This window comes from Cajanus cajan, chromosome 1 (genome assembly GCF_000230855.2).
Source record: "Cajanus cajan strain Asha chromosome 1, NIPB_CcT2T_4, whole genome shotgun sequence".
NCBI classification, from domain to species: Eukaryota; Viridiplantae; Streptophyta; class Magnoliopsida; order Fabales; family Fabaceae; genus Cajanus; species Cajanus cajan.
In genome coordinates this window covers 21,703,787-21,718,659 of record NC_138517.1, presented here as the reverse complement: position 1 = coordinate 21,718,659, position 14,873 = coordinate 21,703,787, and the positions used below count along the sequence as shown (strand labels likewise).

General features: G+C 39.9%; 1 protein-coding gene across 16 annotated transcripts in view; it reads left to right on the top strand.

Moving 5' to 3' along the window:
* LOC145958902 (ERBB-3 BINDING PROTEIN 1-like) overlaps positions 1-14,873 on the top strand; it is a 43,383-nt gene that overhangs the window by 6,750 nt on the left and 21,760 nt on the right. For 4 of the 16 annotated variants that reach the window (XR_014434457.1, XR_014434451.1, XM_083076506.1 and 1 more), the window contains exon 9: positions 5-2,971. The exons of the other annotated variants lie outside the window; for them this stretch is intronic. Coding sequence is in view for 2 of the 4 variants with exons in the window: in XM_083076506.1 (XP_082932632.1) it covers positions 5-105 (101 nt within the window). In the remaining 2 variants the exon portion in view is untranslated. Of the gene's footprint in view, positions 1-4; positions 2,972-14,873 lie in introns of those variants that run through there. 16 annotated transcript variants of the gene reach the window in all.

Genomic DNA, 14,873 nt, shown 5'->3' with positions numbered 1-14,873 from the left:
ACAGAAATGTCTCTGAGGAGTATTATTTTGGCAAGCCTCTTCAGGCTCAGTTATTCTAAGAGAGTATTATTTCGGCGAGCCTCTCCAGGCTCAATTATTCTGTGAGAGTATTATTTCGGCGAGCCTCTCCAGGCTCAATTATTCTGAGAGAGTATTATTTCGGCAAGCCTCTCCAGGCTCAGTTATTCTGAGAGTATTATTTCGGCGAGCCTCTCCAGGCTCAGTTATTCTGTATGGTGAGAGAGTATTGTTTCTGCAAGCCTCTCCAGGCTTAATTATTCTGAGGAAGTATTTTTTCAGCAAGCCTCTCCAGGCTCAATCATTATGTACAAACTGAGGAGTATTGTTTGTATCCTTGCCTTTTTTCGTTTTCGGCTTTTGTTGACTGCTGTCATACACAAGCAATTTTCTATTTTTTCTATTTTATGCAATTGCCTCATGATGAGGTCTTTGAATGTGCAATTAATGTGCGCGATGCACAAAATGCAAGTTTAATTATTTTATTTTTGGAAAAAATGAATGGCTCCCCCTATCCTCTTCTTCTTGGAGGAATTTTGTCATTGATGTGAGGGAGGATTTCTGTTATTGCCAATACGGCCGTTATTCATTTCAGTATGCCCGTATTAAATTGAAAATTTGTTCATAACCCTAATTTTGGTACGGGCATACTGAACATGATACGGGCGTATTGTTTTTCTGAAGTTTATATATATTTTTTTTGTTGTTTTTTTTTTTTTGTTGTTTTTTTTTGTTGTTTTTTTTTCAATAAACAGAGAATAAGTGATCTTCCATTACACCTATCATCTGTATGCATGTATGCAGTATGATGCACTTAATTCTATTTGATTCACTTTTCAAAAGAATTAACCGATGCGTTTCTCTGTTTGGATTTTTGCCATTCCTCTAGACGGGCTGTGTGCTGCCGATTTCTGTAACCGAGGAATGATGCATGTTATATTGAGATTTGGTGTCATCAACCAAATGATTTTCCTTTCCTTTAGAAGATGTGTCAACCCTCCTATTGACTACTATATCTCCATGTTTCCACTAGATTATTCAAAAATCATTTGGGACAAGAGAGAAAAGAAGGAAAGGATATATTTTCAAAAGTTTGTGTTTTAGAAGGGATTATTTATTTTTTGAAAAATGGATTTTGTAAGAATGGCTTGGCCAATGGTAGGCTTAAGTGTTTAGGCTTGTTTGATTAAACACTTATGAAGTTAAGCACGTCTTGGTTATTAACATTTGTGATTTGATAACTTGGATAGCTTTTCTTGAGCCCCTTCGTTGAATTCAGTTGGTGGTACCATCATGGATTTATTCTGTTTCTTCGATTGCCCTAACTTTTGCCTAAAACACCCATTTGTGGAGTTTTAGCGGGCTTTTGTTTTTGTTTTTTATTTTGTAACCCTAATTTTTGCCCAGGTCACCCTTTTGTGGGATTCCTAGCGGGTCTTTTGCTCTTATTTTTGCGCAGTCCCCTTTTTTGGGTTTCCTGCCGAGCTTTTTTTATTTTTAGGATTTCTGTCCTGAATGGATTTCTTTTTATCCATGACGGCACTTATTGAGGCCAAGGAAAGGTGCTCCAAGTTGTCGTGCACATTTCCACACAAAATGATGTGGGTTTATTGATTATTAAGACGATTTTAACCTCACTTATGTTCATTCAAACAGGGTTAAATAATGTGGTTTAGAATTTTATTGCAAGCAAAAAAAAGAAGCAATAAGAAATAATGAAGAATGATTTTATTATAATCATAGTGGAAACATGTGCCCTATCGAGGCTCGGGGGTCGGGCTGTCCCCGAGGAGTAATCTCTAATAGTCATCAGGTTTACACATCCCTATCGGAAGGAGGAGAACACTTGATGACGACGACCGGCCTTGACGCTTGTGAACCGACCTTCCTAAAGATCTGGCTTAAAGAACGTCGAGAAGGATCTTGATTCCTCTTCGTTCTTTGATCTTTAACAGGGTTGTATCCTAACCCTTGTTTTCCCCGGATTATCCTTGATGATGGGTAGCTCGGGAATTCCTTGGGAATCCTTGCCAAGTCCTTGTCCTGGCAAGTATCCATTCTTGGTGAGCATGGAGGCTACCTTCTTCATTTCTCGGGGAAACGTTTCGACATTGGCGATTTCTAATGCTTGGAAGGCGGTTTCTAAAGCTTCCTCCGCTGCATCCACGTAAGGTATGGTGGATGGCTTACTGATGAGTATATCATCTTCAACTTGTACAGTCACCAGCTTGTCACCCACAATGAATTTGACTTTCTGGTGGAGCGTAGAAGGTACAGCTTTCGCATCATGAATCCAAGGTCGGCCGAGGAGACAGCTGTATGCGGGAGTAATGTCCATCACTTGGAATTCGACATTAAAGATAGTGGGTCCAATTTGGATTGGAAGATTGATCTCTCCCACCACTTCTCTTTTAGAACCATCGAAGGCTCGAACGATCATGTTGCTCGGGCGCATTTGGACTCCCTTGATTGCCAATTGCTTGAGCGTTCTTTTTGGCATCACATTCAAGGAAGATCCATTATCTACCAAGACTTTAGCGATGTGATACTCCTTGCACTTTACAGAGATGTGCAAGGGCTTGTTATGATTCGGTCCCCCAGCGGGGATTTCTTCATCGGTGAAGGTGAGGTGATCACTAGCCGTGATGTGACTAACAATCCCCTCAAACTTGTCTTGGGAGATAGTGTGCGACACATATGGCTCGTTCAAGACTTTCAACAGAGCTTGTCGATGCGGTTCGGAGCATAGGATCAACGACAACAGAGTGATCTTTGCTGGCGTCTTTATGAAGTTGATCCACGATGGAGTACTCGCTCTGTCGGATATATTTTAACAGCTCGTCTGTCTCCTCCTCGGATTCTTTTTCCTCGGTTTTCTTTTCTTCTTTTTCTTTATTCTTGGGGGCTTTATCGTGCAGATCTTCGGGAGTGTAGATCCTGCCACTCCTAGTCATGCCCCCAAGTCCAGCGATGTTGGAGATATCGCTGTCGGCAGAAGAATGGATGTCGTATATCCACGGCACAACCTTATTTGATTCGTAGGGGAAAGGTCTTGGAGCAGTGATCCTTAATGGTGTTGGACCTTCCCCTTTATTCGTCTTGATTACCAACAACGGAGTTGATGTGCGCTCGCTTGGCGCGGTTGTTGGCTTACACTTAATAACAAATGGCGTACGATCCATCTTGAACATACGCATCGATTATTTCTTTCTTTTTATTAATGTTTATTAATGATTTATTGGGAGGGATGTATGAAATGTAAATCTAGATCCCTCCATGATCTTTGATAAGAATGCATGATATGAGATGATGACGATGAATATGCATGCATTGTGTTTATTCAACTAAGCATTATCATGTTTTTAGGATGTCCCTAAGATGATGCATGATATTGCTTGGTTTGGATAAATAACCCTTTTTTTCTTTTTTTGGGTATTTTGTTTTTTGTATTTTTTTGGGTGAAAAGGGAAACTACCTACATGAATGTGATGAAGGTAGATGTTAACACCATGCAATGGAAGATTCTTATTCCTATTTATTCTTATTTTAAAAAGGAATGTTGTATGTTTAAAAGGTGCAATGTATGCTCAAACAATTTCACATAATCAATGCACAAACAATTCACTCATCCACGAACAGTCACGAGCGAATCACGAGGTAGGGGTATCCTGCAGAAAAGTGCATATTCAAGGTGGTTCTAACTGTTCTCACCGGTTTGAGGCCCCCAAGGTGCCCCCATTATAGGGACCCAATTCCTCTCGTCGTAAGCCGATGGAAAGCTCCAACGCACTGTCGGACTCGAGTTCATGGTTATCACCTTGAGTGATGCTTTCCGACAACGGTCTACGGGCACCTATAGACCCATTCGACAACCGGCCGTACTAACATCCACTCCCTATGGCTTACCACTCATGCCCCCGGGTATAGAGGGAACTGTTGTGTGCAAAGGTTTGTGTGCAATTTATATTTCAAACAATTGCGAGAATTTAAACATACAACAGTTATTAAAGCCAAATAGGTAAAACATGTTATTATACAAGCAAAGGGGTAATGAAGTAATTTTAACTATTATTTGTTAAAAATAATCTGTCACTAAATGGGACTGACTCTCGAGGCTTCCCCAGTGGAGTCGCCATCTGTCGCCACCGGCCCGAAACGGGCTTTCGGCATTCGCGAATGATGGTTGGACTCTTTTATTTGTTTGAAAATATGGATTGCTAGAATGACTTATTCTCAAACTGAGACCTTGTCAAACGAGCAATTTTATTAAAAGGCTCACCAATCCATGTTAATCCCAAGCGGGACCCTCCATGGATTAGCGGTTTTCATAAAAAGGAAGGGTTCGTGGAGTCGCCACCAATGTTTTACTCAAAACATTGGAAAAAGAAGTTTAAGGCAATCGATTCAAAAATCGACTTCGGCCATGACAACCAGAGTCGGGTAAGGGAGTCGGTTACGCGTGGGGAAGGTGTTAGCACCCCACAGCGCCCCTTTCGGGTTCCCTATGACAGATTATTTTAAAAATAATAGTGCAAAATTACTAAATTACCCCTATTTATTCTAAGCAATTATAAATTAACTATCTACATGATGACAGTCTAAATATGTACACACAGAAAGCGGTAAAAGAAGGGACTTTAAAGATATAAACCTTTGAAGCGTGCTTTCTTATATATCTTGACAGAAATTGGGAAGCGTTTTGGCGTTCCCTCCCTCTACAAGACCGCTCGCTCCCTCCTAAAAAATAATTTTTGACTTGGAAATCCGATGGATTTCCCTTCGACTTAGTTTGAGACTCAAGCAAAATGCTCAGAACTCAAAAACTTCGTCGGATCAACTCTCCGAGTGATTTCTAGGCAGAGCACTGCTCAAAAAAACCCAGAATACTCAAGAAGAGGGTTAAAACTTAGTGTAAAAGTGTGAAATGACGTCCCATTGACGTCATATTTATAGGGAAAAGGCTCAATACGGTCTCTGGGGGTCAATACGGTCAACATTGAAATTTTGAACTACAATACGGCCGTATTGAATTCAATACGGCCGTATTGAAGTTCAAAAAACCTCAATACGGCCGTATTGAAGTTCAGTGCAGCCGTATTGAAGTTCAGTGCAGCCGTATTGAATTCAATGCAGCCGTATTGAAGTTCAGAAACTTCAATACGGCCGTATTGAGTTCAGTGCGGCCGTATTGAAGTTCAAAATGTTCAATACGGCCGTACTGAACCTCTGGGAGGCCGTATTGGGCTTCATTCCTCCCACTTTTCTTATTTTAGCTATCCTAAGACCTCTAGACCTATAGAGAACCCTCCTTGGGCCTTCTGGAAGTCCTTCTGGCTGATCTTCCTTCAGTCTTCGAGAGTCTTCAAGCTTTATTTCCGACCCGGACAATTTTAGGGGTCTACAATTGTCATAGTTACACTGATAGAGGTCATTCATTATTTTTCATGTGTTGTCTTGCCGATTAAGCACATCATTAAACTTGGGAACTCCTCTTGATGTTTGTATTGTTCTTTTATCTTCATTTTAAATGATATCATGCATTTTCATAAAAAAGACTTGATATTTTTGTTTTGATTGAAATTGTTTCAATAATAGTCTCTGGTAATCGATTACAATAATGGGTAATCGATTACCAGAGAACCTTTTAATAAGTAAATATCAAACATATGATTTTCATTGTCTGGTAATCGATTACATGTATAGGTAATCGATTACCAGACTCTTAAAAACAAATGGTTCCCTCAAATTTAGTCATCAACAGTTAGTGAGGGATTCATCCCAGTTAAATCCGTCGCAAATTGTGACGGATTTAATCCCTCACAATTTGTGAGGGATTTAATCCCTCACAAACTGCGAGGGATTAAATCCGTCACAAATTGTGACGGATTCTACTTAATTAAAGTCATCACAGTTTGTGACGGATTTAATCCCTCACAAATTGCGAGGGATTTAATCCCTCACAAATTGCGACGGATTTTTATTAATTTCTAAACATTTATTATTAGAAATTAGTGACGGAAATTATACTGTTTGTGATGCCTTAATTCCGTCACTAATTGTGACGGAAAAAATAATCCGTCACTAAATATTTTGTGACGCCAAATTTTGTGACGGAATCATTTCCGTCACAAATTCCGTCACTAATTGATTTGTGACGGATTTTATCAAAATTAGTGACGGATTTGTTCCCTCTCTAATTTTAATTTTTCTAGTAGTGGCATTAAGCCATAATTGCAAGAGCCAGAGTGGCCTCGTGAAGTTTCGAGGGCCAGTTTCTTGAAATAAACTTTTCGAGGCCTCGTCAAGGCAAGCATAAAAAGAGGCAAGTAACAACTTACTTAAGCAAACCTTTTTCTTAAGATGCAAAGCCTGGGCAAGTGTGTAGTAGTACTTGGGAACTTGAAGAGAAGGGGTACAAAAGACGCAAGCAGATAACCAATAGAGCAAAAAGGCAATGTTCTCAGAGTCAGTGATAGGAGTACCTTCTTCGCCATGGTGTGCACTGACAAAGGCATAATATGTCTTTTTATCCTAGAAGATCGAAGTGTCTTTCATCAAAATCTCTTCTTCGAGAGCATCAGGGAGATAGCGGTCCCCTAAGGGCTTCAACCCCGTAATAGCAACGATATCCAAAAGAGTAGGGAAGACAAAGCCACAAGGAAATTTGAAGGCACGAGTCTCCCTGTTCCAAAAGAAAATAGCAGATAGTAACATCTAGGGATCAAAGATGTTCAGGTCATACTTTGACAACTGAACAAAATAAAATATTCCAGCCTCCTTCCATTCAGAGTGCATTGAGTTCTCAACACGCTCCAACCATTGAATGTGTTTATCCTTGGGGGGAGGAAAAGCCCGAAATATCTTGGTAGTATCCGAAAAAAGGAAAGGTCGATGGTAGGAGAGTAAACGAAAGGGAGAGTGGAGTCATCTTCCGGAAGCAAATCATTTTGGGTTTTCTTCTTACTCGGATTCGAATAGGGGCCTAAAAAATCATGCATCGACCCATCAGAAAGTGAAAAAGGAAGGAGTACCTGTGATTGGAAAACTTTGAGACTGGCCTCCTCCATGCCAGGGATAGGAACAAATGGGGTATCTCCATCGCTCAAGGTGGACATAGTCGCATTCTCCACCAACAAAGGTACGGAATGAGTAAGTTGCGCTGAAGGAGAAACCGTTGAGGTCACAGGGGTAGCCGTAGACGCGGACGTAGCTGAAGTTGCCATGAGAACGAAAAGAAAGGGAAGAAATTGAAGGTGAAAGAAGATGAACGAAGAAACAGTAGAAAATGACCCAAGAGGATAAGGTGAAATGTTATATAGAGAGCAAGACGGACCAAAGCGCAGTAAAAGCCCGTTATGAAATTCAAAAATGGGATTCAAAATTTTGGTAACTGAAAATATTCACTAACGGACAAAAATTTGAAAAAATGTGTTAACCTATCCTGGGAAAGCGAAATCAGTGCCGCCAAATCTATTGCAGCAGGGACGAAAATGGAAGATTTGGAATTAATTCTATCAAGGGCATTTAATTTTCACGAAGAGAACAATGCTCTAGGGTCGTATCAGAGAAGGAAAATCAGAGCATTGGAAAACATTCTTTCTCGGCTACCTCGAAACAAATGTTTTCCAGGGGGCATCTGTTAGTACCAAAAAAGGGAATTCGGAGATACTCAGAATGCAGGGGTTCTTGAAATCTTAGGTGATCGAAAAATAGCAAAGAAGTTCCTGAAGTGGAGACATACGAAGCCCATGGAGAATCAAGAGATATGCGAAGACACTTTTCGTGAAACACTCGAAAGCCTTGAAACTTGAAGCTGCTACTCACGTAAAGGCCTCACAGCTTCGCAACCTCTCAAAGTACAAGAAGAATCAGGAAACACTCAAGTATACATTTTGTAGGTCACTCGAAATCCCAAGGATTCGGACATACATGAGCATATTTCGTAACCTCTCAGAATGAAGAACTTAGGGGAGACACGATTAAGAGAGGTTGAAGTAAATCGAGGGATAAGTGTCAAGACTGCAAAACGGTTTGGGGAAGTTATAAGCGGTTCCAGAAGTTATCAAAAGACGTGCCCAAAAATGAGCCATGATGTGGAGGTTTAGAGCGCTTACGCATTTGGGGCACATCATATACAGTTATTTTTCCCCAAATCTCTATAAATTGACGACCCATGCTCGTAGCAAAGGGTCAGAAATCTCACACTCACAACACCTCACACGCATTCTTCGCCTGCGCATATGGCTCACGTGCACAAGAAGGCTTGGTACGATTTCTCGACCACCATTTTTTTTCCTTTTTAGCATAGTGTGGCGTAGCATAGTTTAGTGTAGTGTAGTGTAGTCTTCTGAATCTGTTTCGTTATCCTTACGAATTGTAATTCTGTTATCATCAAATGAAGGATATGATTTCTGTAGTCAATATACATGTCGTTTATTCGATTCATATCAACATTCATGTGCATGTGATTGATTGTATGATTAGCATAGATATTCTGTTATGCTAAAAAAACACACTAATCAATTAACTCTATTTGTTGCTTGTACGATTTACCACTAAAAGTCTTCGAACCTATCATGCCACACACACGCCTAAATTGAAATCGTGCTAGTTCGAATAAAAAGAACCTACAAACGAAAATCTCCAAAAACAGTAGGCTTCCCTATTACATGTAAGGAATTTTTGGAAGTTAAGTGAATGAGATTTTCATCTCTTAGAGACAAATTTTCTCTTGGTTCTTATCAAAGGGAATTGCCTTTGTGGAAAATCTTCTTCGACTCATCAATCTATTGGATAGTGGGGTCTATTCATGCCTTTCTTATTTAATATTCTTTATTTTTCATTTTGAATTACGGTTCTAATTTCATGATTCATCGATGATGCATTTGTTAGAAATGATTGGTTAATTTTCTTTCAATGGATCATATCATATTTATAGTAGCCTAGTCACACCAAAATGAAAGAAATCCAAATAGTTGTATAAGTGTGAGATTGTGTAGTTGGAGATGACAAAAAAAATTAATTTGTACTACCTATACCAATAAAACGCATTTGGTTTTTGATAACTCATCACTTAAGAACTCCACAATTAAGCATATTTGACTTGGAGTGATTTAGATATGGGTGACCTTCTAGAAAGTTTCTTAGAAAGCGTGTGAATGAGGACAAAGAATGCTGAAAAGTCTTATGTTAATTTGGGGGACATTTGTTAATTCTAAAGGCAACCAAACTTCTTAAAGTGGGCTATGCATAGAGGGTTTTAACTGGTGAAGGATTTTTACCAATGAGAAATTGTGTGAAGTGTCACCATGTGAAGTACCAAGGAGTGGAGCCACTAGGATGTCAATTTTGATGGGTGTTACAAATGATATCAGAGCAAGTACTTTTTCCTAGTACGGTTTGGTTTTGGGGCGAACTATGGGGAAAATAATTCAAGTTTTCAATTTCAAATCTCTAAGATATTATTCTCGTATAAACATATATTATTTGTCTTTAGGATATTGTTTAGAATTAAAAATATTGTATTTATTTTAGAGATTTGTTTCCTTTTTTTAAGATTAGGATGTTAGGTCAATAAATACAAGTTGTTGATATGAGAAAAATCACCTGGCCTGTAAAGGACCTTACCACCTTAAATGAGACAAAATGTCATATGAAGGAGGGTTTCCAAGTTTTTTGCCTAAAAAAATTGTGAGGAGGGGTTTCCAAGTTTCACGCATAAAACTTGTGTGGGAGAGGTTTTCAAATTTAACCCACAAAACTTAAAGGGGGGATTTTTAGGATATATATGTAATACATTTTGAGATATATAATTGTCGCAACCCGAAAATTTTCGATCTCGCGACATAAGCTTTAGACATCCTTTTAAAAAGTCTCATTAATTAAGGAATGCCCGGACACCAGACTAATCCTTAATTAATGGTTTTGAAAATAGGTTCATGGAGTCGCCACCAATATTTTACTCAAAACATTGGAAAAAGAAAAGGTTTTTAAAGATCCAATAATGGCCTTGATAACCAGAATTGGGTTCGGGAGTCGGTTACGTGTAGGGAAGGTATTAAGCACCCCTACAACGCCCTCAATCGGTACCCTATGATGAAGTTAATATGATAAGAATTAATAAATTAAATATTAAATCCCCTTTATTAATATTTATTTACATGCTTAAAATATAAATTAAGCGATTAACCCTAAAATATCTACATTACGTTTATTATAAATAATATTTATTAAAAATAAGAAATAAAAGAGAGAGAAGAAAATTAGCAGAAATACCTCTTGAACGAGCTCTATTGAATCTTCAAATATGGAGAAGGTGCTTTATGGCAACCTTTCACACTACAAAATGCCTCACAAATCTCAAGAAATACAATAGGAGGGAGAGAGAATATAGAGATGCGACACAAATCTCAAAAAATATAATAGAAGGGAGAGAGATAGAGAATTTTCGTGCTCAAAGGAGTCTTATTCGAAATTTCTCTGGCCGCCCCGAGAACTGTGCCCAAGACTTCAATTTATAGGGATCAACAGTGGGCCAGAACGGCCTGTTCCGGTTTCAGAACGACCCGTTCTGGCCCAATTATTATGTGTAAATTTCATACCCTGGAACGGCCCGTTCTGAAAATGGAACGACCTGTTCCAGAGTAGAAAGTAACACAAATTTTCCTTTTCCAGAATGGCCCGTTCCATATTTGCCTTGTTTGGAACGGCCCGTTCTGGTATTGGAACGGCCCGTTCCACCCAAAATATTTAGTTGATTTTAGTTACGTTGGAACGGCCCGTTCCGGGGTTCAGAACGGCCCGTTCCGATTGTGGAACGGCCCGTTCTGAGTTTTTGGAACAACCCGTTCCGATTTTGGAACGGCCCGTTCCGGGCTACTGAAACCACCTTATTTGGCCTTTAGGCCTTCTAATGTCTTGTCTTGTTGTTTGCCTACTTCGGAAGCCCCTTCCCTTCGTAATGGAGGTCCATTTCTTTGTTTGTGTGCCCCCCGGACGAAATTGGGTGTCTACAGCTACCCCTCTTTACTTGTCCTTTGGAGTAGCTATGTGTTGCTTTTCCAAAGGCAAGTAAAGACGTAGACATTTCGTCCGGGTCTCCTCCTCGTCTCTTTAGTGTTGGAGCTTCTACGTTCCTTCTCTTGGATAGGTGTATTTGCTCGTGTCCTCGCCCTTTAGAGTAGTTGAGTGTTGGTTGCATACTCTATTGGGTAACAAGGCTAACAAACTGTACACCTGATCTTCGATCTTCAAGTAGATGCTCCATTGCGTCTCTTGTGATAGTGCGTTCTTTTATTTGTAGCTTGTTGAAGAGGGAGTATTTTCGTAGCTCAGCTTCCCTCACGGCTTTGTCGTATACCGGATTGGGAGATGACTACAGTCTCTCCAGACCTTTCCCTCACGGCTTTGTCGTATACCGAATTGGGATGCGAGTACAGTCTCTCCAGACCTTTCCCTCACGGCTTTGTTGTATACCGGATTGGGATGCGAGTACAGTCTCTCCAGACCTTTCCCTCACGGATTTGTCGTATACCGGATTGGGATGCGAGTACAGTCTCTCTAGGCCTTTCCCTCACGGCTTTGTCGTATACCGGATTGGGATGCGAGTACAGTCTCTCCATACCTTTCCCTCACGGCTTTGTCATATACCGGATTGGGATGCGAGTACAGTCTCTCCAGACCTTTCCCTCACGACTTTGTCGTATACCGGATTGGGATGCGAGTACAGTCTCTCTAGACCTTTCCTTCACGGCTTTGTCGTATACCGAATTAGGAGGTGAGTACACTCTCTCCAGACCTTTCCCTCACGGCTTTGTCGTATACCGGATTGGGATGCGAGTACAGTCTCTCCAGACCTTTCCCTCACGGCTTTGTCGTATACCGGATTGGGATGCGAGTATAGTCTCTCCAGACCTTTCCCTCACGGCTTTGTCGTATACCAGATTGGGATGCGAGTACAGTCTCTCCAGATCTTTCCCTCACGGCTTTGTCGTATACCGAATTAGGAGGCGAGTACAATCTCTCCAAACCTTTCCCTCACGGCTTTGTCGTATACCGGATTGGGATGCGAGTACAGTCTCTCCAGACCTTTCCCTCACGGCTTTGTCGTATACCGTATTCGGATGCGAGTACAGTCTCTCCAGACCTTTGTTGTATTTTGAGGAAACTATCGGTGCCCTCATTGGCTTGCTTGAATTTTGGTAGATATTGCCCCAAGGATGTTGGGCAGGAGGTGTGTCGTGATGCCTCTAATTTGGGCTGCTTTTGTCGTTTGTTCAGATGCTGTCAATTGGAATTTGTGTTTCCCTTTCTTGGCTTTTCTTGTTAGTGTTGTGGGATGAAAGACTGCCCCTAGGTGGATGGGTAGGAGATGTTTGATGTGCCCCTGTGTTGGTAGGCAGAGAAGTGGATGGCTAGCAGGGATTCCAGTGTTGCCCCTGCTACATGAGTATTGTGATGCCTCTCCAGGCGCTTGTTGCGGAGTCCTTTTGATTCATGGATGATTAATTGTTGATTGTTGATGGATGGTTGTGGATGCCCCATGGTGAGTATGGATGCATGGATGCACATGAAAATGCAAGACAGGAATGGATTGGATTTTTTTTATTATATTATTTTATTTTTATTTTTTTGTAAAGTGAAGTTATACCCTTTTGTGCACACTTGTGCCCTATGCATGCTATGCAATGATGCCTCTATGCTAATGCTTAAATGCATATTGATTTTTCTTTCAAGAAATTAATCTATGCGCATTGATCAATGACATGGATTGTTAGCCTTTTAGCTGTGTCGAATTTAGTGTTGCTTTTTTGAACTTGAGATTTGTGTAGTTCAGCCCTCTCGCTCGTACCAAATATGATATATTAGCCCTTAGATTAGGTGTACCTAGACTCTATTCTAGGACACCTCCATCTTCTCCTTATGAGTGTTCACTGTGCATACTCCGTGTATCTCTCAAATTTATCTTAATGCCATATAGGTCAAGAGGAAAGAGAGGAAGAGGATATATATATATATATATATATATATATATATATATATATATATATTTTGTAAAAGTTTTGGTAGAAAGGATTTTTTTCAAAAATGGTTTATAGAAGAATGGCTGGCCGAGGTAGGCTAGTGGTTTAGGCTGATGAACAAGCACATTCAAAGTGAGGAAATCATTTTTCGCGTTAGCTTATTATTTCCTTCAAAGTTAAGCGATGACTTGGGATTGCATATTGATTAAATGATCTTATCGAGCCGCCTTTTAGTTTTCAACTCGGGATGCTGCTTTGTCCTAACTTTTGCCTAGGTTACTTGAGATGTGTTCCCTAGCGGACATTTTCTTTTGATCCTTATTTTTGCCTAGACTACCCTTGTTAATTGTGGGTTGCCTAGCAGATCTTGCCCTAACTTTTGCGCAACCCCCTTAGTGGGTTTCCTGCCGGGCCTTTGTCTTTGCAGCATTTGTGATCATTTTTCATTACTCCATTAGAGGGGGATGCCCCTTGCACTGATTTCATTTGGGCTTTTATCCACAAGTCATGCCAAGCTTGATTGATCTTTATGTTTTTTGTGTATAAAGCCATTGTTTCTAATGACGTCCTTATTTCAAATGTACTTGTTCATTTAGGGTTTGTTGACGAGGCTTAGAGTAAAGAAAAGGGAGAAGAGAAATGAAGTAGAAAATGATATGGCATTAAAATGGAATTTTCAATTTACACGTGCCCATTTAATGTAGCTCGAGGGCCCGGGCATGCCCCGAGTTCGTGATTCGTACACAAAGAAAAAGGAGGTTGCCCCTTAGAAAGGCCTAAGTCATCTAACTGTAGAGCTAGTCCTCCACTTGCTTGGAAGTGGCGCTTCAGAAGACCTCGTGTAGAGGGAGGGCTTTTGGCTTCTTCTCTCATGAAGGTTTTCTCAACCCGTATCTTTCCTGAGATGTAGGAATGGGTAGAAGCGATGATAGAGCTTTCTATGAAGTCTGAAGAGGAACATTCAAGCTGTCTCTCGATTTTCAGCTTGAACAAACATTGCCTTTTTTGTTTTTTTTTTTATTTTTTTTGTTTTTTTTGTTTTTTTTTTGTTTTTTTTTGCCTAGAAAGCCCTTTGCGGTTTTTCATTCTAGCATCTTCTTAACAAGCAATGCTTCTCTCTTGTTGAAATCACCTTTTGAGAAAGCTCTAATCGTTTTGCCTTAGTGTTTGAGAGATTCGTCAGCCTCAAGTTCTCTTTATTAGCTTGCAACTCATTAAGAGTGTGGATCCATCCGTTCACTTTGGATTTCACAGCTGCACGACGCGGCCTTATCCTCTTAGGGTAAGAGTTGGCGTCTTAATGATTGTGGAGTTCTTTACCCTCAACTCTTTATGCATGACTTGTTTCCATTACTTCCGATTAACGCACATAGGTTAATTTCACTTTTTATTCTTATTTATTCTTTTACAAGGAGGGATATGCTCTAAATGAATGTGATGTATAATGTATAGAAAGTTGAGAATAGTAAATATCAGTCTCATTGATTTGTTTATTTGTGAATGCTCAAATAGATTTTGACAGTATTAAGCGAGAATCTATATTAGATTCTAAGAAGACTTACTTTTAAAAAAATATCAAAGCAAGGGTCCCACCATAGTATTTTTAAAATTGATTTGGGCTTTTCTTTAGAGTGCAGGTACTGTCGTATATTAGAGCATTCACTTTTTCTTAACTTTCTATACATACGGCAACCTAATCCTCCTTAGCTAATAAAATAAAATGCATGAAATTATTGAGCTAATCTAGAATGCATGTCATTTTTTTTTGCCTAATTTTTATCATGTTTCTATTATCTAAAGGAGAATGATGCATGGTAAAGATGACATTTCTTT